Consider the following 24476-nt stretch of genomic DNA (forward strand, 5'->3'; position numbering starts at 1 on the left):
ATTACTCATTGGTTTTTTCGGTAAAGTCACGCATGTAGAAATACACTAAAATTATATTAAAACAAAGAACAATCACGACGTTTCGATCACAACGCAAGCGATCTTCGTCAGGTGTCAAGAACAAATCACGGAGGTAGATACAACAATAAAGATGAGAGACGAGAATTCAACAAACCCCAAAAAACATTACGTGAAGCACAACCAGTCAGGCCAACAACACAGTTAGACACTTCCTGGCGGACCACGAATTTCAGAAGAGTGTTAAATTTCGTGTTCAACTTCTGTATTGCGAAAAAAACCAGCACAGACAGAGTGAAAATACGAGGTACACGGTCAGTAGGAAAGACTGGCAGAGAGGCAAGGAGAGAGAGAGAGCGAGAGAGAGGGATGAACAGCAGCTTAAATAGGAAATAAGGTTTGGGGGGGGGAGGGGAGTGGCCAGAAATTCGATTATTTTTTTTGGGCCTCTTGACTTAGGGATGGGTTAGAGATCGCGCGAAGCGTCAAGTGAATCGTCAGCGCGTCGCCGGCGGTTCGTCTTGCTCCCGTCTGACGCACCCGGCCTTGGAGCAGCTGCGGCGGCGAGGAATTTGCTCGTCCGGCACGCAAAGGGGGGGACGCGCCTCTTCCACTGACCGGGATGTCGGGGTTAAGGTGTGGCCGTAGGCGCGGCTACGGTTCTCGCGATATTCATTGGGTCTTTCGGTGAAGTCGCCGAGGACAAAAACGAACGTCGCATCGGGGTTGACGATTTGCTTGCGCAAACAAACAAACAAAAAACCGATCGAAACGTCGTTTTTTTTTTGTTTAAAAAAAACCGAGAAGAAATTCGTTCCACGTGACCCCCCCCCCCCCCCCCAAAAAAAAATGAATTCCTGCAGTCACGAAAGCTTTAGGTCACATGTGATAAGCCCAATGGACGTGGATCATCGTCATCATCGTCATCATCGCGTGGGAATTGATAGCGGCGGCTAAACACTCAATGAAGGCGTGACATCGATTCTCGACCACGGGGACGGAGAGAGAGAGACACGCAAACTCCACGTAGACACCAGGCGTCAGGGTCGGGATGGAACCCACGACCTCCTGTATACCCGGCGAGGTAGTTAACATCTCCTAGCCACCGTGATGATGATGAGAGAGAGAGACACGCAAACTCCAAATATACAGCAGCAGGCGTCGGGGTCGGGATGGAACCCACGACCTCCTGTATACCCGGCGAGGTAGGTAACATCTCCTAGCCACCGTGATTATCATGAGAGAGAGAAAGACACGCAGACTCCAAATTTACAGCAGGCGTCGTCAGGATCGGGATCGAAACCCACGACTGTCCTGTACACCCGGCGAGGTAGGTAACATCTCCTAGCCACCGTGATGATGATGAGAGAGAGAGAGAAAGACACGCAGACTCCACGTATACAGCAGCAGGCGACGGGGTCGGGATGGAACCCACGACTTCCTGCACACCAGGCGAAGTAGTTAACATCTCATAGCCACCGTGATGATGATGAGAGAGAAACGGAGAGACACACAGACTCCAAATTTACAGCAGGCGTCGTCAGGATCGGGATCGAAACCCACGACTGTCCTGTACACCCGGCGAGGTAGTTAACATTTCGCCGTCCGAAGAGAAACCAAAAACGTTATCACACCCACTAATTGGCATTTTACCAATGAACCATTGCCGCAGCAGCGACCGATAAAGGCCGGGCGATCTTTAAACATCGCTCGGAGCATCGTCGCACAAATCGACGGAGCTTCCCGCGCTCCGTGGAGCCGGCGGCTCGTTTGCGTTCACCTCCCGACGCCACTGCAGCGCCGCAGGAGGCGGTGGTGGGAAACTCCACGTTCCCATGCCGGGGGGCGAGCACCGGGCGGCCACCGCTCGCTGACTTCCCCACAGTGAGCGGTGTGCCGCGATGTATCGACCCCCCCCCACCCCCCGGGGTGAGTGTGAGTGTGTGAGTGTGTGATTGTGTGTGTGTGTGTGTGAGTGTGTGTGTGAGTGTGTGTGTGAGTGTGTGTGTGAGTGTGTGTGAGTGTGTGTGTGAGTGAGTGTGTGTGTGAGTGTGTGAGTGTGTGATTGTGTGTGTGTGTGAGTGTGTGTGTGTGAGTGTGTGTGTGTGAGTGTGTGAGTGTGTGTGTGAGTGTGTGTGAGTGTGTGTGTGAGTGAGTGTGAGTGTGTGTGAGTGTGTGTGTGAGTGTGTGATTGTGTGTGTGAGTGTGTGTGAGTGAGTGTGTGTGTGTGAGTGTGTGAGTGTGTGTGTGAGTGTGTGATTGTGTGTGTGAGTGTGTGTGAGTGTGTGTGTGAGTGAGTGTGAGTGTGTGTGAGTGTGTGTGTGAGTGTGTGATTGTGTGTGTGAGTGTGTGTGAGTGAGTGTGTGTGAGTGAGTGTGAGTGCGTGTGAGTGTGTTTCAGTGCGCGTGTGTGTGAGTTATCGATGCCCGGGTGCGGTCTAGGGATGGCTCCCTATTGCTCAACCACGTTATGTATGCCGATGATTTGGTAATAGCTGCTCAGTCAGAGGAGGAGTTGGAGACGCTGCTGCTGAGACTGGAGCGTGCCACTAAGAGGTGGGGCCTTACCATCAGCCCCACCAAAACTAAGCACCTGCCTGGGTATTTTGTACCATCGGAGACTCCACCCCCACAACTCCCAATCGGTGATGGGGCAGTTGTGGAGAGAGTGGAGAGTTTCCCATACCTGGGCAGTGTGCTTATGACCGGCTCCAGTTTAACAGCAGAGGTCTTACTCCGAATCAGTCGAGCGGCAATATCTTTTCATCGGTTGCGTAACGCTGTGTGGAAGCTACCTGGTCTGTCGCTCCGCATGAAGCTTCAGGTCTCCTCGGCCATGGTCATTTCCTCCCTTCTCTACGCTTGCGGAACGTGGACCCCCCTAATGGAACATCTTCGCCGGTTATAAACATTTAGGCTGGCCTGCCTACGATCCATCCTGGGTTTAACCAGGCTGGATTGTGTGAGGAGCTCACAAATCCTTGAAAGATCTGGGCACAGTCCCATCGGTGAGCTCCTCCGGCAGGCAAGGCTGCGTTGGCTGGGTCATGTAGCCCGCATGCCCAGCCACCGCATGCCGAAACAGCTTTTGTTCGGCCGGATCGAGGGGACTAAATGGGCGCGGCACGGGCTAGAGAAGAGATGGAGTGACGTGGTACAGGAGGACGTGGAGCTGAGTGGACTTGCCGATGACCGGTACCAGCGGTGTCAAGATCGGCCTCTGTGGAAAAGGCTCGTGAAGGATGCTACTGGGCAGTTTGAGGCAGTCGCCCTCCAACAACAACGGAGGGCGGAGAAGCGACGCTCACAACAACGAGCGGAGCACCGGGTGGCTAAAGCACAGCAGGTTGGCACAATAGGGGGCACAGGTGGTGCACCAGCCAGTCATCTGAGTCAGTCGACCCGTGGCACCTGGGTCTGCCCCGTGACCTCCTGCCAGCGGGCGTTCGACACTTCACGTGGCCTCAAGGTGCACATGGCCTGGCACAAGCGTCGTGGTGACGTCACCGCCACTTAGTGGCGAATGGCGGTTGTTGTTGAGTGAGTGAGAGTGTGTGAGTGAGTGGGGAGCGATAGTGTAGCGGTTAGCGCGCTGCGCTATGAACCTGGCGAACCCGGGTTCGATTCCCGCTCACGGCCAACACCAGTGACGATTATCTGAACCGGTCCCGGGCCTCCCCTAGGTCGACTCAGCCTCAAATGAGTACCTGGTGCGGTTTGTAAACATCGCCACTAGTGAGACAAAGGCGGTCGGGCGTGGTGCTGGCCACCCACCCCCTCGTGTACCGTTCCGGCCTTCATAGGTGCTCGCTAACGGCACTTGCCCCTACAGTCTGTTCAGGCTATACGGGGGATCTTTGTGTGAGTGTGTGAGTGAGTGTGTGTGAGTGAGTGTGAGTGAGTGAGTGTGAGTGAGTGTGAGTGAGTGTGAGTGAGTGAGTGTGAGTGAGTGAGTGTGTTAGTGAGTGTGTTAGTGAGTGTGTTAGTGAGTGTGTTAGTGAGTGTTTTAGTGAGTGTGTGAGTGTGTTAGTGAGTGTGTTAGTGAGTGAGAGTGTGTTAGTGAGTGAGAGTGTGTTAGTGAGTGAGTGTGTGTGTGTGTGAGTGAGTGTGTGTGTGTGAGTGAATCTGTGTGAGTGTGTGTGAGTGAATCTGTGTGTGTGTGAATCTGTGTGTGTTAGTGAGTGTATGAGAAGCGGTAGTGTAGTGGTTAGCACGCTGCGCTATGAACCTGGCGACCCGGGTTCGATTCCCGCTCACGGCCAACACCAGTGACGAGGTCGACTCAGCCTCAAATGAGTACCTGGTACGGTGTGTAAACGTGGTGCTGGCCACCCGGCCTTCATAGGTGCTCGCTAACAGCACTTGCCCCTACAGTCTGTTAAGGCTATATGGGGGATCTTTGTCTTTGTTAGTGAGTGTGTGAGTGTGTTAGTAATTGGGTGTGTGAGTGCGTGAGTGTGTTAGTGAGTGATTGAGTGTGTTAGTGAGTGTGTGAGTGTGTGTGTGAGTGTGTAAGTGTGTGTGAGTCTGTTAGTGAGTGAGTGTGTAAGTGAGTGTGTAAGTGAGTGTGTAAGTGAGTGTGTAAGTGTGATGAGGATGCGGGTCCGGTTTATAAATTGTTCGGCGCCCCGACCACAGCCCGCCGTTGATTTTTTGGCTTCCTCAATTCCACCCCCCCCCCCGCCTCGCTCCGCTTCGTTAGGCCGGAGAATTTACACTTCCCCCCAAATTATAGTGTAGTGTATAGTGTAGTGTATAGTTGTGTAGTGTGTAGTATATAGTGTAGTGTACAGTGTAGTGTATAGTGTAGTGTATAGTGTAGTGTTTAGGGTAGTGTATAGTGTAGTGTTTAGGGTAGTGTATAGTAGTGTATAGTATAGTGTAGTGTGTAGTGTATTGTATAGTATAGTGTAGTGTGTAGTGTATAGTGTAGTGTATAGTAGTGTGGTGTAGTGGGGAATGTATAGTGTGGTGTATAATAGTGTAGTGTATAATAGCGTAGTGTATAGTGGTGGCGAATGTATATTAGTGTATAGTGTAGTGTATAGTGTAGTGTAAAGTACTGTAGTGTACAGGAATTCGGGGTCAAACCGTATGGGTTCACAGGTAAGTATAGTAGTGGAGTGTATAGTGTAGTGTATAGTAGTGTGTAGTGTATAGTAGTCCAGTGTATAGTGTAGTTTATAGTAGTGTACAGTGTAGTGTATAGTGTAGTGTATAGTAGTGTGTAGTGTACAGTGTAGTGTGTAGTGTAGTGTATAGTAGTGCAGCATATAGTGTAAGTGTACAAGAATCCTGGGTCAAACCGTTGTGTGTTCACACACTCATAGGGCTCTTCCTTCCGATGTCATTGGGACGCTGCTGGTAGCCGCGATTCCCTTTTATCTTTTTAATAATCCGGATCTGGGGGGGGGATGTGGGGTCTGCGAGCGGAGTAACTTGAACGTATTGTGTGTCCATCTCTGAGCGTGCCAATACTCCACTGGGGTGTAGGGAGAGAGAGGAGGACAGGGGAAAGTCGCCAGCCACCTACTGAAACCCAGGACAATTGCTATTGTGTTCAGATATTCACACGGAACGGTAAAACGAATGGCGTTGAATTTGTTTTTTTAATAATGTAGGGCCTTCTTTTAACACCTTTTTAATATATCAGGGGACACACCAGGCCCGAACCCCCTTGGGAAGTTTCTAGATTCCGTCTCTGCAAACCACACATAGACTCACATAGAGACCCATAGACTCACATAGAGACCCATAGACTCACGTTGAGACCCATAGACTCACATTGAGACCCATAGACTCACATAGAGACCCATAGACTCACATAGAGACCCATAGACTCACATACTGACCCATAGACTCACATTGAGACCCATAGACTCACGTAGAGACCCATAGACTCACATAGAGACCCATAGACTCACTTAGGGACCCATAGACTCACATAGAGACCCATAGACTCACATTCACAGAGACCCATAGACTCACATAGAGACCCAAAGACTCACATAGAGACCCATAGACTCGCATTGAGACCCATAGACTCACATAGAGACCCACAGACTCGCATAGAGACCCACGGACTCGCATAGAGACCCACGGACTCGCATAGAGACCCACAGATCGCGTAAATATAAATGTGTGTCGTGTGATTTGAGAAACGTGCATTGCGATTACTTTCACGAGTGCATTGCCGCTGTTAACCGTCCACGTGATGCTACGCCACCATTTGTTGAGCTAATCATTTGTAGATGGGTGGTAAGGGACTTCACCTAGGGAGGGGGGTGGGGGGTCAGACATTTGTGACGATGTGTGACGAGGGGGGAGGGGGGTTGAGCAATGTGACGTCACATCAAAATGCGCAACTTAAAATAAATATAGACAACACGTTTTACTTCAATAGACTTTTTAATAAATGTTTTCTCCTACAACATCAGAGTAACAGTGCCACATTAAATACGCAACTACAATGTGACAATAGTTTAAAGCGATTTGAAGCATGTTGATTTTTTGTTGGGGGGGGGGGGGGGGCAGAGCTTTGTGACGTCATATTTGAGGGGGGGGGGGGGTAAAAAATCGTCCAAAATAGCGTGACGTCATTTATGGACGGCCCCTAATAACTTCGGTGAGCCTTGCCTGATGAGATGAATAACCGATTTTTTAATATTTTCAAGTGATTTGTTTACCGTTCCTGTGCTTTGCTCTCCTATCGTAGTTTTTCTTTTCTGTGTTGTTGTTGTTGTATTGTTTGTCGCTGGAACGTTCTGAACACGCGCCCCTACTGGACATCTGTGACGATAAAAGCTTCATAGCCCATCGGATTCCTCCAGAATGAATGAATATTCCGATTCTGATCCAAGCCGCAGCTTTAATTCTCTCTCCCGGCTCGCCAGGTGAACGCTGCTCCATCTGCGCGGGGGATCGAGCGTTGTCCCCCTCGCGCGCCCCATTGATTGTCTGGTAACACCTTGATATACAGAGGACCGCAGATCTTGGGGGAAGCGGAATTTGTCACCGGCTCCTTACCACCGCGTGGCTGCTGCTGCTGCTGCTGCTCGTCGTCCGTGGTTCCTCCTGGCGCCCCTCAAGTCGACGCTGTTTGCTACGTTGTTTATTAGCAGCAGTAGAATTATTACGGAGTGATTTGCGATCGCAAACTGAATTGTGTGCGTGTGTGTGTGTGCGTGTGTGTGTGCGTGCGTGTGTGTGTGTGTGCGTGTGTGTGTGTGCGTGTGTGCGTGTGTGTGTGCGTGTGTGTGTGTGTGCGTGTGTGTGTGTGCGTGTGCGTGTGTGTGTGCGTGTGTGTGTGCGTGTGTGTGTGTGTGCGTGTGTGTGTGTGCGTGTGCGTGTGTGTGTGCGTGTGTGCGTGTGTGTGCGTGTGTGTGTATGTGTGTGCAGGGGGTTTGGAAAACAAGGCTTCCAGTGTCAAGGTAAGCGACCGGCACCTTCCGATGCGCACGCTTGGCTACGTACGCTGTGAAAGAAGTCACGCTCGCTCGCTCGCACACACGCACACACACACACACGCACACACACACACACACGCACACACACACACACACGCACACGTACACACACGTACACACACACACGCACACGTACACACACACACACGTACACACACGCACACGTACACACACGCACACGTACACACACACACACACGTACACACACGTACACACACGCACGCACGCACATCCTCGCACGACGCGGAGACGCGAAGCCCCTCGGCCCTCCCACGCTGAGCGCTGCTTGCGGGAACGCGACGTTGTGCCGCGGTGTTGTGCCGCGGTGTTGTGCCGCGACGTTGTGCCGCGACGTTGTGCCGCGACGTTGTGCCGCGACGTTGTGCCGCGCGGTGGGACGGCTGCCACTGGGGGTGTGTGGGCCTCCCTTTGCGGTGCGTCGGTGATGCGGTGATGTGGTGATGCGGTGATGATGCGGTGATGTGGTGATGCGGTGATGCGGTGATGTGATGATGCGGTGATGCGGTGATGATGCGGTGCCACCACAGGGCCAGCCCAGCGCTCCTTTTGCCGCGGGCGCGTGCAATCGGTCGCTCATCGTCGGCGATTGTGGCCGTGATGGTTCATTGTGACAGTGATGGTTCATTGTCACAGTGATGGTTCATTGTGACAGTGATGGTTCATTGTGACAGTGATGGTTCATTGTGACCGTGATGGTTCATTGTCACCGTGATGGTTCATTGTGACAGTGATGGTTCATTGTCACAGTGATGGTTCATTGTGACTGTGATGGTTCATTGTGACCGTGATGGTTCATTGTGACCGTGATGGTTCATTGTCACCGTGATGGTTCATTGTGACCGTGATGGTTCATTGTGACCGTGATGGTTCATTGTCACCGTGATGGTTCATTGTGACTGTGATGGTTCATTGTGACTGTGATGGTTCATTTTGACTGTGATGGTTCATTGTCACCGTGATGGTTCATTGTGACAGTGATGGTTCATTGTGACTGTGATGGTTCATTGTGACCGTGATGGTTCATTGTGACTGTGATGGTTCATTGTGACTGTGATGGTTCATTTTGACTGTGATGGTTCATTGTCACCGTGATGGTTCATTGTGACAGTGATGGTTCATTGTGACTGTGATGGTTCATTGTGACCGTGATGGTTCATTGTGACTGTGATGGTTCATTGTGACTGTGATGGTTCATTGTGACCATGATGGTTCATTGTGACTGTGATGGTTCATTGTGACCGTGATGGTTCATTGTGACCGTGATGGTTCATTGTGACCGTGATGGTTCATTGTGACAGTGATGGTTCATTGTGACTGTGATGGTTCATTGTGACCGTGATGGTTCATTGTGACTGTGATGGTTCATTGTGACTGTGATGGTTCATTGTGACCGTGATGGTTCATTGTGACTGTGATGGTTCATTGTGACTGTGATGGTTCATTGTGACCATGATGGTTCATTGTGACTGTGATGGTTCATTGTGACCGTGATGGTTCATTGTGACCGTGATGGTTCATTGTGACCGTGATGGTTCATTGTGACAGTGATGGTTCATTGTGACTGTGATGGTTCATTGTGACCGTGATGGTTCATTGTGACTGTGATGGTTCATTGTGACTGTGATGGTTCATTGTCACCGTGATGGTTCATTGTGACCGTGATGGTTCATTGTGACTGTGATGGTTCATTGTGACTGTGATGGTTCATTGTGACCATGATGGTTCATTGTGACTGTGATGGTTCATTGTGACTGTGATGGTTCATTGTGACCATGATGGTTCATTGTCACTGTGATGGTTCATTGTGACTGTGATGGTTCATTGTGGCCGTGATGGTTCATTGTGACTGTGATGGTTCATTGTGACCGTGATGGTTCATTGTGGCCGTGATGGTTCATTGTGACTGTGATGGTTCATTGTGACCGTGGTGGTTCATTGTGGCCGTGATGGTTCATTGTGACCGTGATGGTTCATTGTCACCGTGATGGTTCATTGTGACCGTGATGGTTCATTGTGGCCGTGATGGTTCATTGTGACCGTGATGGTTCATTGTGGCCGTGATGGTTCATTGTGACTGTGATGGTTCATTGTGACAGTGATGGTTCATTGTCATCGTGATGGTTCATTGTGGCCGTGATGGTTCATTGTGACCGTGATGGTTCATTGTGACCGTGATGGTTCATTGTGACAGTGATGGTTCATTGTGACTGTGATGGTTCATTGTGACCGTGATGGTTCATTGTGACTGTGATGGTTCATTGTGACTGTGATGGTTCATTGTGACCGTGATGGTTCATTGTGACTGTGATGGTTCATTGTGACTGTGATGGTTCATTGTGACCATGATGGTTCATTGTGACTGTGATGGTTCATTGTGACCGTGATGGTTCATTGTGACCGTGATGGTTCATTGTGACCGTGATGGTTCATTGTGACAGTGATGGTTCATTGTGACTGTGATGGTTCATTGTGACCGTGATGGTTCATTGTGACTGTGATGGTTCATTGTGACTGTGATGGTTCATTGTCACCGTGATGGTTCATTGTGACCGTGATGGTTCATTGTGACTGTGATGGTTCATTGTGACTGTGATGGTTCATTGTGACCATGATGGTTCATTGTGACTGTGATGGTTCATTGTGACTGTGATGGTTCATTGTGACCATGATGGTTCATTGTCACTGTGATGGTTCATTGTGACCGTGATGGTTCATTGTGGCCGTGATGGTTCATTGTGACTGTGATGGTTCATTGTGACCGTGGTGGTTCATTGTGGCCGTGATGGTTCATTGTGACCGTGATGGTTCATTGTCACCGTGATGGTTCATTGTGACCGTGATGGTTCATTGTGGCCGTGATGGTTCATTGTGACCGTGATGGTTCATTGTGGCCGTGATGGTTCATTGTGACTGTGATGGTTCATTGTGACAGTGATGGTTCATTGTCATCGTGATGGTTCATTGTGGCCGTGATGGTTCATTGTGACAGTGATGGTTCATTGTGGCCGTGATGGTTCATTGTGACCGTGATGGTTCATTGTGACAGTGATGGTTCATTGTGACTGTGATGGTTCATTGTGACCGTGATGGTTCATTGTGACTGTGATGGTTCATTGTGACCGTGGTGGTTCATTGTGACAGTGATGGTTCATTGTAACCGTGATGGTTCATTGTCACTGTGATGGTTCATTGTGACCGTGATGGTTCATTGTGACCGTGATGGTTCATTGTGACAGTGATGGTTCATTGTGACCGTGATGGTTCATTGTGACCATGATGGTTCATTGTGACAGTGATGGTTCATTGTGACAGTGATGGTTCATTGTGACTGTGATGGTTCATTGTGACAGTGATGGTTCATTGTGGCCGTGATGGTTCATTGTGACCGTGATGGTTCATTGTGACAGTGATGGTTCATTGTGGCCGTGATGGTTCATTGTGGCCGTGATGGTTCATTGTGACCGTGATGGTTCATTGTGACCGTGATGGTTCATTGTGACAGTGATGGTTCATTGTGACCGTGATGGTTCATTGTCACCGTGATGGTTCATTGTGACCATGATGGTTCATTGTGACAGTGATGGTTCATTGTGACAGTGATGGTTCATTGTGACAGTGATGGTTCATTGTGGCCGTGATGGTTCATTGTGACAGTGATGGTTCATTGTGGCCGTGATGGTTCATTGTGACAGTGATGGTTCATTGTGACCGTGATGGTTCATTGTGACCGTGATGGTTCATTGTGGCCGTGATGGTTCATTGTGGCCGTGATGGTTCATTGTCACCGTGATGGTTCATTGTGACCGTGATGGTTCATTGTGACAGTGATGGTTCATTGTGACAGTGATGGTTCATTGTGGCCGTGATGGTTCATTGTGACAGTGATGGTTCATTGTGGCCGTGATGGTTCATTGTGGCCGTGATGGTTCATTGTCACCGTGATGGTTCATTGTGACCGTGATGGTTCATTGTGACCGTGATGGTTAATTGTGACCGTGATGGTTCATTGTGACTGTGATGGTTCATTGTGACCGTGATGGTTCATTGTGACAGTGATGGTTCATTGTCACCGTGATGGTTCATTGTCACCGTGATGGTTCATTGTGGCCGTGATGGTTCATTGTCATCGTGATGGTTCATTGTGACAGTGATGGTTCATTGTGACCGTGATGGTTCATTGTGGCCGTGATGGTTCATTGTGACTGTGATGGTTCATTGTGACAGTGATGGTTCATTGTGACCGTGATGGTTTCATTGTCGCCGTGATTACGATCGTTGCCGCCGCTGCTGTTGTTGTTGCCGTAGCGACGCGTACGCGGGCGGTCCGCGACGGGGTGCATTCTGGGACATCTCGAGGAGCCCGGTGGGACGGGCCCCGACGTGTCGCGAGGTTGGGGCTCGTCGACCGAGACGGCGATTGCGTCGAGAGGACTTTGCTGGGACCTGGGGTGGGGGGGGGGACTGGGGGGGGGTGGTGGGGAGGTTGAGTTGGGGTGGGGGGGAGCGGTGGCGCAGTGATTAGCGCGCTGGAGCCACCGAAGCCGGCGGCGACCCGAGTTCGATTCACGCGCAGCGGCTGACGTCGGTGACGATTATCTGAACCCGTCCTGGGGCTCCTCTAGGTCGACTCGGCCTCAAATGAGTACCTGTGCAGATGATGTCGGGCAGAAGTCAGGGGGTAAAGGGCAATAGACCCGCACGCTGACTCACCCACTCACCCACCCACCCACTCACCCACTCACCCACCCACCCACTCACCCACCCACTCACCCACCCACTCAGTCACCCAATCAATCATCCACCCACTCACTCACCCACACACTGACCCACCCACTCAGTCAGCCAATCAATCACCCACCCACTCACTCACCCACCCACACACTGACCCACCCACCCACCCACTCACCCACCCACTCAGTCACCCAATCAATCACCCACCCACTCACTCACCCACCCACACACTCACCCACCCACACACTCACCCACCCACACACTGACCCACCCACTCACCCACCCACTCAGTCACCCAATCAATCATCCACCCACTCACTCACCCACACACTGACCCACCCACTCAGTCAGCCAATCAATCACCCACCCACTCACTCACCCACCCACACACTGACCCACCCACTCACCCACCCACTCAGTCACCCAATCAATTACCCACCCACTCACCCACCCACCCACACACTGACCCACCCACCCACTCACCCACCCACTCAGTCACCCAATCAATCACCCACCCACTCACCCACCCACACACTCACCCACCCACACACTGACCCACCCACTCACTCACCCACCTACTCACTCACTCACCCACGCAATCACTCACTCACCCACTCACACACTCACTCACCCACCCACCCACTCACTCACCCACCCACCAACTGATTCACCCACTCACCCACTCACTCACCCACCCACTCACCCACCCACTCACCCACCCACTCATTCATTCACTCACTCACTCACCCACTCACTCACCCACTCACTCACCCACCCACTCACTCTCTCACCAACCGACTCACTCGCACATCCACTCACTCACCCACTCAACCACCCAATCACTCACTCACCCACTCACTCGCTCACCCACTCACCCACTCATTCACCTACTCGCCCACCGGCTCGCCCACTCGCCCACTCACTCACCTACTCATCCGCCCAGAACCTGTCGTGTAAACGAACAGAACTAGCGAGGGATCGCTGCTGCACCTTACTGGTGCTGCGTGCCTCCGTTGCGTGCGCGTCTTTGTGATTGCCAGTCCGACTAAGCGCTGCAAACCCCTTAGGCCACCAACTCCGCCGACGATTCTCTGAACCGGTCCTGCCCTCGCTTAGGTCGGCTCGGCCTCAAATGAGAACCCGGTGCGGTGCGTAAAGTACCCGGCGGTGGCCACCAACACCCTCGCCTGCCACGGTGCCGGCCCTCCATCGGTGCTGCCCGCTAACAGCACAGCCTGTCAAGACTGCCATGGGACTCGGCCTAGCGCCTCCAGAAAGGCCTCTGTGGGGTTTTGGGCGATGTCGAACTTTGTGACACCGCAGCCACGCAGCCTTCGCTCGCCGCTCGCGTAGAGAGAGAGAGTGGACGACTCAGAGAGAGAGGGAGAGAGGACGACTTGTAGAGAGAGGACGACTCGGAGAGAGAGAGAGTGGACGACTCGGAGAGAGAGAGAGGACGACTCGGAGAGAGAGAGGACGACTCGGAGAGAGGGAGAGAGGACGACTCGGAGAGAGAGAGAGGACGACTCGGAGAGAGAGAGGGAGAGAGGACGACTTGTAGAGAGAGGACGACTCGGAGAGAGAGAGAGTGGACGACTCGGAGAGAGAGAGAGTGGACGACTCGGAGAGAGAGAGAGAGGACGACTCAGAGAGAAAGCGGGGCCAGGCAGCGGCAGCAGCAGCAGGAGGGAGTGTTATGACGAGTGGTAGGGAGTGTTATGACGAGGAGCAGGAGGGAGTGTTATGACGAGGAGCAGGAGGGAGTGTTATGACGAGTGGTAGGGAGTGTTATGACGAGGAGCAGGAGGGAGTGTTATGACGAGGAGCGGTAGGGAGTGTTATGACGAGGAGCGGTAGGGAGTGTTATGACGAGGAACAGGAGGGAGTGTTATGATGAGGAGCAGGAGGGAGTGTTATGACGAGGAGCAGGAGGGAGTGTTATGACGAGGAACAGGAGGGAATGTTATGACGAGGAGCGGTAGGGAGTGTTATGACGAGGAGCGGTAGGGAGTGTTATGACGAGGAACAGGAGGGAGTGTTATGATGAGGAGCAGGAGGGAGTGTTATGACGAGGAGCAGGAGGGAGTGTTATGACGAGGAACAGGAGGGAATGTTATGACGAGGAGCGGTAGGGAGTGTTATGACGAGGAGCGGTAGGGAGTGTTATGACGAGGAGCGGTAGGGAGTGTTATGACGAGGAGCGGTAGGGAGTGTTATGACGATGAGCAGGAGGGAGTGTTATGACGAGGAGCTGGTGTGAGTGTTATGATGAGGAGCTGGTGGGCGTGTTATGATGAGGAGCTGGTGGGCGTGTTATGATGAGCTGGTGGGAGTGTTATGATGAGCTGGTGGGAGTGTTATGATGAGCGGTAGGGAGTGTTATGTTGAGCTGGTGGGAGTGTTATGATGAGCTAGAGGGAGTGTTATGATGAGCTGGTGGGAGTGTTATGATGAGCTGGTGGGAGTGTTATGATGAGCTGGTGGGAGTGTTATGATGAGCTGGTGGGAGTGTTATGATGAGCTGGTGGGAGTGTTATGATGAGCTGGTGGGAGTGTTATGATGAGCTGGTGGGAGTGTTATGATGAGTCGCCTGAGTGTACGAGAAGTGGACCCAAGCAGATTAACCGCCGATTTGAGCTAAATCGATGTTTATATATTTATATATATTTATTCGTGCATTAGGATTTAGTTGGGGGTTGGGGGCGGCGGGGGGGGGGGGCTTAAACTACCCCCCCCCACCCCTAACACCCCCCCACCCACCCCACTCTCTTAATGGTAGACGTGGGGATGATTTAAATGCGGTGAGTTTTTATGTTTTTGTGTTCTGCAGCGGTTCGTCGTCGGGCAAAGATTTTTGTCTCTGCCCGGAGGGGTTCTGCGTGCGCGAGAAGCCGGTTTCATATGCCAACTCAGCAAATGTGTGTGCCTGTGAAGTTTCCCATGAGTCTATGGGTCTCTACGTGAGTCTGTGGGTCTCTCTGTGAGTCTATGGGTCTCTGTGTGAGTCTATGGGTGTCTGTGTGAGTCTATGGGTCTCTGTGTGAGTCTATGGGTCTCTGTGTGAGTCTATGGGTGTCTGTGTGAGTCTATCGGCCTCTGTGTGAGTCTATGGGTCTCTACGTGAGTCTGTGGGTCTCTGTGTGAGTCTACGGGTCTCTGTGTGAGTCTATCGGTCTCTGTGTGAGTCTACGGGTCTCTGTGTGAGTCTATGGGTCTCTGTGTGAGTCTATAGGTCTCTGTGTGAGTCTATCGGTTTCTGTATGAGTCTATGGGTCTCTGTGTGAGTCTATGGGTCTCTGTGTGAGTCTATAGGTCTCTGTGTGAGTCTATGGATATCTGCGTGAGTCTATAGGTCTCGGTGTGAGTATGGATCTCTATGTGAGTCTACGGGTCTCTGTGTGAGTGGGTCTGTGTGAGTATGGATCTCTGTGTGAGTCTCCGGGTCTCGATGCTAGTCTATTGCTCACTATGAACTCGCTGCACTTTTGAAAACCCGGTTTAGTCGCCCACCCCACTCGCGTGTTTTTATCCGCACCAACACAGGAACGCCAAATCACACCGGATCTCTACACTTGGCATGGGACATTGCCCACAGATGCTATATATATAAAACGTACACATATATGATCCCCTGTTGATTTTGTACGTTTGCCCACTGACAAAGAAATGATCAGTCTATAATTTTAATGGTAGGTTTATTTGAACAGTGAGAGACAGAATAACAACAAAATATCCGCAAAAACGCATGTCAAAAATGTTATAAATTGATTTGCATTTTAATGAGGGAAATAAGTATTTGACCCCTCTGCAAAACATGACTTAGTACTTGGTGGCAAAACCCTTGCAGGCAATCACAGAGGTCAGACGTTTCTTGTAGTTGGCCACCAGGTTTGCACACATCTCAGGAGGGATTTTGTCCCACTCCTCTTTGCAGATCTTCTCCAAGTCATTAAGGTTTCGAGGCTGACGTTTGGCAACTCAAACCTTCAGCTCCCTCCACAGATTTTCTATGGGATTAAGGTCTGGAGACTGGCTAGGCCACTCCAGGACCTTAATGTGCTTCTTCTTGAGCCACTCCTTTGTTGCCTTGGCCGTGTGTTTTGGGTCATTGTCATGCTGTAATACCCATCCACGACGCATTTTCAAATCCCTGGCTGAGGGAAGGAGGTTCTCACCCAAGATTTGACGGTACATGGCCCCGTCCATCGTCCCTTTGATGCGGTGAAGTTGTCCTGTCCCATCAGCAGAAAAACACTCCCAAAGCATAATGTTTCCACCTCCATGTTTGACGGTGGGGATGGTGTTCTTGGGGTCATAGGCAGCATTCCTCCTCCTCCTCCAAACACGGCGAGTTGAGTTGATGCCAAAGAGCTTCATTTTGGTCTCATCTGACCACAACACTTTCACCCAGTTGTCCTCTGAATCATTCAGATGTTCATTGGCAAACTTCAGACGGGCATGTATATGTGCTTTCTTGAGCAGGGGGACCTTGCAGGCGCTGCAGGATTTCAGTTCACGGCGTAGTGTGTTACCAATTGTTTCCTTGGTGACTATGGTCCCAGCTGCATTGAGATCATTGACAAGATCATCCCGTGTAGTTCTGGGCTGATTCCTCACCGTTCTTATGATCATTGCAACTCCACGAGGTGAGATCTTGCATGGAGCCCCAACCCACCCACCCACTCACTCACCCAGCTAGTCACTCACCAACCCACCCACTCACCAATCCACCCACTCATTCACCCACCCACTCATTCACCCACCCACTCATGCACCCACCCACTCACCCTCCCCTAAATCGTCTCAGCCTCAAACGAGTATCTGGTGCGGTGTGTGAACATCGCCTCCGGGGAGACAAAGGCGGCCGGGCGTTGTGGTGCTGACCCACCCCACCCACCTCGTGTGACATTCCGACCTTCGTCGGTGCTGCTATTCACTAACAGAAACTTGCCCCCAAAAGGCCATTAAGGCTGTACGGGGGATCTTTGTCCATACATTGTCTTTGTACATGGTCGAGTGGTGGTGCAGTGGTTAGCGCGTTGCGCTACGAACCCGGCGACTCGAGATCAATAAGAGTGGCGAGTCTTTGAAACGGTCCTGGGCCTCCTGTCCCTAGGTCGACTCAGCCTCAAACGAGTATCTGGTGCGGTGTGTAGTAAACATCGCCACTGGGGCAGACGACTTGGAGAGAGAGGTAGATCGAGACAGCTGACCACCCACCCACCTCGTGTGCCATTCCGGCCTTGTAGGTGCCGCTACTCGCTAACAACGCTTTCCCCAAAAGTCCGCTAAGGATATACGGGGGATCTTTGTCTTTGGTTGTGACGGTGGTGGTGGTGGTGGTAGCGGTGATAGAAGCGGTGGTCCTCGTAGCGGCGGTGGTGGTGGTACTGGTAGCAGTGGTGGTGGTACTGGTAGCGGTAGTGGTAGCAGTGGTGGTGGTAGTGGTGGTGGTGGGATCTTCAAAGTCTTCAAAAAAATTGAAATCGTCCAGCAAACGATTTGCTGCTGCTACAGCCGCTGCGTTGGCAGTGATGCCCCAAGCACAGTGGACGTATCATCTCGACACGCTCCCCCTGTCCGCAACACTTCGGCCCTTAACGTGGGGGGGGGGGGGGGGGTGGAGGGGGGGGGAGGCGGGGGGGGTAAAAAATATATAATAGCCAACGTTTCGTGCGATAGCCCTTATTTATGTTCGGTGACGAAGGACGGTTTTGCCCCAAACGTCGTCGTTCGTTGCATGAAAGTGTTTCCCCGGAGAATTGCACCACACCTAAATGAATGGCGTGCGGCCGGACGACGTTGACAGCGCAGGAGTCGAAGTGACAGGGCAGGAGTCGAAGTGACAGGGCAGGAGTCGAAGTGACAGGGCAGGAGTCGAAGTGACAGGGCAGGAGTCGAAGTGACAGGGCAGGAGTCGAAGTGACAGGGAAGGAGTCGAAGTGACAGGGCAGGAGTCGAAGTGACAGGGCAGGGGTCGAAGTGACGCCTCAGGAGTCGAAGTGACAGGGCAGGAGTCGAAGTGACAGGGCAGGAGTCGAAGTGACGCCGCAGGAGTCGAAGTGACAGGGCAGGAGTCGAAGTGACAGGGCAGGAGTCGAAGTGACAGGGCAGGAGTCGAAGTGACAGGGCAGGAGTCGAAGTGACAGGGCAGGAGTCGAAGTGACAGGGCAGGAGTCGAAGTGACGCCGCAGGAGTCGAAGTGACAGGGCAGGAGTCGAAGTGACAGGGCAGGAGTCGAAGTGACAGGGCAGGAGTCGAAGTGACAGGGCAGGAGTCGAAGTGACAGCCGCCTGTGCCCACCGTGGCCTCGCCGCGGAGGAATTACGCACGGCGTGTGCGGTGTTGCAAATGTGGCATGACAATATGGTGTTGGTGAAGTGCATTGGTTGAAATGCATTGGTTTGATGCATTGGTGAAATGCATTGGTGAAATGCATTGGAGATGTGCATTGGTGAAATGCATTGTTCAAATGCATTGGTGAAATGCATTGGTGAAATGCATTGGAGATGTGCATTGGTGAAATACATTGGTGAAATACATTGGTGAAATGCATTGTTGAAGTGCATTGGTTAAATGCATTGGTGATGTGCATTGGTGAAATGCATTGGTGAAATGCATTGGTGAAATGCATTGTTCAAATGCATTGGTGAAATGCATTGGTGAAATGCATTGGAGATGTGCATTGGTGAAATACATTGGTGAAATACATTGGTGAAATGCATTGTTGAAGTGCATTGGTTAAATGCATTGGAGATGTGCATTGGTGAAATGCATTGGTGAAATGCATTGGTGAAATGCATTGTTCAAATGCATTGGTGAAATGCATTGGTGAAATGCATTGGAGATGTGCATTGGTGAAATACATTGGTGAAATACATTGGTGAAATGCATTGTTGAAGTGCATTGGTTAAATGCATTGGTGATGTGCATTGGTGATGTGCATTGGTGAAATGCATTGGTGAAATGCATTGGTGAAATGCATTGGTGAAATGCATTGGTGAAATGCATTGGAGATGTGCATTGGTGAAATGCATTGGTGAAATGCATTGTTGAAGTGCATTGGTTAAATGCATTGGTGATGTGCATTGGTGAAATGCATTGTTGAAATGCATTGGTGAAATACATTGGTGAAATGCATTGGTGATGTGCATTGTTGAAGTGCATTGGTTAAATGCATTGGTGATGTGCATTGTTGAAGTGCATTGGTTAAATGCATTGGTGATGTGCATTGTTGAAGTGCATTGGTTAAATGCATTGGTGATGTGCATTTAACGAATGCGTCGGTTAAATTAATTGGTTAAATGCGTTCGTGAAATACGTTGGTGTAATGCAAGCAAACGTTGGTGTAATGCAGATGGTGTCATCTGGTCCAACACCAGTGGAGACTAAAGGGCTCTAAGAAAAGCCGTCTCGGGTGTGGACCAATCAAATTCAAGGACAGTGCCAATATTATTATCAGAGTTGTCTTTTTTGTTTGCATTTTGACTGCTTGTGTTGTGGTTATTGCAAACATGATGCCTTGAATAAAGGTGCCAGTTTTTGTGCCAGTTAAAAGGGTAAAACCTATTCCTAAAAAAACCAAAATGATGAACGAAGCAAAGTGCCGACTACACCGAGCATCCTCTCGCTGCTTCTGATCTTAAACACAAAAAAAAACTAGAGCGAGGCGAGAGTGAGAGAGAGGAGCGAGGGAAAAAAAAGCATCAACCCGCTTGGGCATGACCCCGCGTCAACTGTCCTCTGCAAGGCGCGTGCTTGGGTTACGGAAGGATTCATTGCGCCTGCGAAGCAGTGCACCCACAGGGGCTACGGCGTGGCATTCAAGAGGGGCTCTTCGACAACAACACGCACACACAAAAAAAAGGCCCCAAAACAGGGTGGACGGGTTCGCGCGCACTGTACGTGTATCCGCACGTGTACGGCTCTGTTCGTTAGGGTCAGCATGCTCGAAGATGGTCCGGGTTGTTGGGTTTTTTTTGGGGGTGAAAAGCAAAATGCACGCACCTCTCCCCCCCCCCCCCTCCCTCTATTCCTGAAGCTCGCTTCTTCCCGTGTGCGTAGAGATGGAGGAGGGAGATGGAGGTGGTGGTGGAGTTGGTGGTGGAGGTGGTGGAGGAGTTGGTGGAGGTGGTCGTTGTTGGAGGAGGAGGAGGTGGGGCCTCACCTGGTAAAATAAAAAATAAAAGTTTAGTTTTAGCTTTCTCCAGGGCACTGCGGTTTACTCCTCTGTGCAAATGCTCATTGGTTGCGTAATAGCTCAACACGTAGAGGCCCACAGACCTTGGGCGATTGTTGGTAGCGCCGCCTTCTCGCTGCGTGGCTGCTGCTGCTGCTGCCTCCCCGATCATCCGTGGTCCCTCCTGGCACCACGGAGTCGCTCTCTCTCCCTCTCTGAGTCGCCCTCTCTCTGAGTCGCCCTCTCTCTCTCTGAGTCGCTCTCTCTCTGAGTCGCCCTCTCTCTCTCTGAGTCACTCTCTTATTCTCTCTCTGAGTCGCCCTCCCTCTCTCTGAGTCGCCCTCTCTCTGAGTCGTCCTCTCTCTCTGAGTCGCCCTCCCTCTCTCTGAGTCGCTCTCTTCTCTCTCTGAGTCGCCCTCTCTCTAAGTCGCCATCTCTCTGAGTCGCCCTCTCTCTGAGTCGCCCTCCCTCTCTCTGAGTCGCCCTCCCTCTCTCTGAGTCGCCCTCCCTCTCTCTGAGTCACTCTCTTCTTCTCTCTCTGAGTCGCCCTCTCTCTGAGTCGCCCTCTCTCTGAGTCGCTCTCTCTCTGAGTCGCCCTCTCTCTCTGAGTCGCCCTCTCTCTCTGAGTCACTCTCTTCTTCTCTCTCTGAGTCGCCCTCTCTCTCTCTGAGTCGCCCTCTCTCTCTCTGAGTCGCCCTCCCTCTCTCTGAGTCGCCCTCTCTCTCTCTGAGTCGCCCTCTCCCGTTAAGGGCGCGGGAGGATTCCGTGTGGTCGCGGCGCAACGTTACAATTTGACAACGTTGTTAGGAAGTTTAATTTTTGGCGATGCCGGAATGCTGGGCGGGGGGGGGGGTCATGAATCGGCCTCGTGACAACTTTTTTTTTTATTTTATCCGGCCCGTGGCACTCGAAGGAGGGGAAGGACGATGCCACGTTGGCATTTGAGCGCGGCCGAAGACATGGCCCCAAAAATATCAACACAAAATGATGTCGTGACGCTGCTGACGCTGCAATTTCTGCTGCTACTGCTGCTATTGCCGGTTCTCCCCCTCCACTTTTAGGATCGACGTTGCGCGTTTAAGGGTCATTCATCCGCCGCTATTCGTTTCCACACATTGATGATGATGATAAGCCACTTCCGTTGGGATATCGTTTGCGATTCCTCGGGGTCACTCCTGGCAGGGGGGGAGGGACGAGCCGTACAGCTCGGTGGGCCTCACACCTGGTGACGTAGATATACAAATTGTTGTAAAAATAGACGATCACCGGCACTGTCGTTTCAACTGCCGGTCGGTCGCCGGGAGATGGAATCGAACCCAATGGCAGCGCACCAATGGCAGCTCGCCGATGGCAGCGCACCGATGGCAGCGCACCGAAGGTAGCGCACCGATGGCAGCTCGCTGATAGCAGCGCACCGATGGCAGCGCACCAATGGTAGCTCGCTAAGCTCGCCAATGGCAGCACACCGAAGGCAGCGCACCGAAGGCAGCTCGCTGATAGCAGCGCACCGATGGCAGCGCACCAATGGTAGCTCGCTAAGCTCGCCAATGGCAGCACACCGAAGGCAGCGCACCGAAGGCAGTGCAAAGATGGCAGCGCACCAATGGTAGCGCAACGACGGCAGCTCGCTGAGCTCGCCGATAGCAGCGCACCGAAGGCAGCGCACCGATGGCAGCGCGCCGACGGCAGCTCGCCGAAACTCGCCGATGTCAGCGGGGGCTGTTGCCGAACGTGAACGCCGTTCCTCCAGCCACTGCGGCCCGCAGATTCTCCCCCCCACCGCCCCGCCGCCCTTTCCCGGCCCGCGTTACGTAACGACCGAGGGCGTCCGCTCGACGGGCGGCGGCGTCGGCGTCTCGTGCGAGGGAGGGAGGGCCCTGAGGGCCCTCCCCCGCGCTGGCTCGGAGCCGACTGAGCAGCCACGCTCGGGCATGCCCGGACACGCCCACATGGCCACGGACTTCTGCGAAGGGAGAGGAAGTTGCCCAATGCCGATACCCCCCCACCACCACCACCACCGCCCCCCGTCGTTCGTTGTCGGCTGAGCGATGGCGACGTCTGCAGGTGCACGTTGAGGCCACGCGGAGCGCCGTGGAAGGCGGCGGGCGGCGACTCGTGGACAGGCCCTGCGGGGTGGCATCGGGTGGGGCCGACTGAGGTGGCGGGTAGACGCACCACCGGCACCACCCGCCCGCCCCCCCCGACGGTGCCAACTTGCTGCGAGTCACACGCTCGCCAAAAGTCTACCGCTGGCCGCGCGTTGAACCCCGATTGCCTTGGTCGATCCATACCTGGAAACCCGTTGTCGTTGCCCTACCTTATCACGGACCAATTCAGACGTTATTGGTCACCCCGTGGCCCTCGTACATCTCAAATTTCATCCGAAAAAGTGCCCATCACAAGGGAGAAACACAAACAAATGAAAACATATTTTTTTGTGCCCGTATTGAAACGGCTGTATGCCGTATGGACCTGAAAACTCAATTTCCCTGTACAAGAATGCAGGGTGAACCGTATGGCCTTTTCTTCTGAGGTTTTAGAACTATCAAACTTTTAACAATTTTGTTTTTATTTCACCAGGTGTAAGGCCCCACTGAACTATTTAGTAGTAGCTCTTTTTCAGAATCGACCACCTGGCTATCACAACATGATAGCTCAACGAAGTTGGCTCATCATCATCATCATCATCGTGCGGACATTTATAGCAGCTGGCAAATAACTTTCTGAACTCGTGATGTTGATTCTAAATGTGGAGGGAAATACCGGAGGACCCGGAGAAAAAATCCCACGTGACCATGGGGAGCGAGAGAGACACGCAAACTCCAAATATCCAGCAGACGTCTTCAGGGTCGGGATCGAAGCCACGACCTCCTGTATACCAGGCGAGGTAGTTAACATCCCCTAGCCACCGTGATGATCACGATGAGAGAGAGAGAGACACGCAAACTCCAAATATCCAGCAGGCGTCGTCAAGGTCGGGATCGAACCCACGACCTCCTGTATACCGGGCGAGGTAGTTAACATCACCTAGCCACCGTGATGATGATGAGAGAGAGAGACACGCAAACTCCAAATATACAGCAGGTGTCGTCAGGGTCGGGATCGAAGCCACGACCTCCTGTACACCAGGCGAGGTAGTTAACATCTCCTAGCCACCGTGGCGCCCCCGGGGCTGCCCGCGAGAGGCAAATTGCATTTCCAGCTGCCTGCGTCAGTGGCAGCTATCCGCTTTATCTGCCGAGCCCTGCACGATGTTTGAACAAAAATAAAAAAAAAACAGCCGACCGGAGGCAAATTAACTTTGGTCGCAAAGAAGGGGGGGGGGGGGGCTGTTATGCTGTGGGATTTGTTTTCTGTTGTTACTGGTTTGAATTTAGTTTAATTTTATTATCCCCCCCTTCTTCCTCAAGTCATCCCTGCCGTACATGTCCGGCGGCCGTAGAATCCGGGATCTCATCCGCGCTTGGCCACTGTTGATTCGACAGCCAACGTGATGGTGATTCGGGTGGCTTATCATCATCATCATGAGCATCATCTTCATCCTAATCATCCCGATCATCATCCTAAGCATCCTGATCATCATCCTAATCATCATCATCCTCATATTCTTGGTTCTTTCATTCGGTGTGAAAAACCACAGCAAGAAAATTTGAAGGATCTCAAAGTTATGTGGAAACCCTCCCCGTAGAGGCGGTTAAATTTTGATGATTGCTTGTGTTGCAGTCGAAACGTCGTGAGAATTTTATTGTTTAATATTTGTATTATTTTATTGTTTCCCTTCTACTTGACTTTACCGAAAGAACCAAGAATATAACAGTCGTGTAAAATCACGTAGAAGGGAAATTGTTTAATATTTGTATTTTATTGTTTCCCTTCTACGTGGCTTTACCGAAATAACCAAGAATATGAATCCCTGCAGTCACGAAAGCTTTAAATCAAAAATCATCATCCTCATCATCCTAATCTTCATAATCCTCATCATCATCATCCTCATCATCATCCTCTGCATTATCATCCTTGTCATCATCATCACACACACACACAAGAGTCCCGTGTGTGTG

At 51.7% G+C, this 24476-nt stretch overlaps 1 protein-coding gene across 3 annotated transcripts in view; it reads left to right on the plus strand.

The window, feature by feature from the left end:
* LOC103091824 (protein kinase C alpha type) overlaps positions 1-24476 on the plus strand; it is a 285955-nt gene that overhangs the window by 12196 nt on the left and 249283 nt on the right. For all 3 annotated transcript variants that reach the window (XM_032976052.2, XM_076052886.1, XM_032976051.2), the window contains exon 2: positions 7416-7447. In XM_032976052.2, coding sequence (XP_032831943.1) covers positions 7416-7447 — 32 coding nt within the window. The remainder of the gene's footprint in view (positions 1-7415; positions 7448-24476) is intronic.

The sequence above is a fragment of the Petromyzon marinus genome, chromosome 58, assembly GCF_048934315.1.
Source record: "Petromyzon marinus isolate PM22_M1 ecotype Great Lakes invasive population chromosome 58, UKy_Petmar_22M1.pri1.0, whole genome shotgun sequence".
NCBI lineage: Eukaryota > Metazoa > Chordata > Hyperoartia > Petromyzontiformes > Petromyzontidae > Petromyzon > Petromyzon marinus.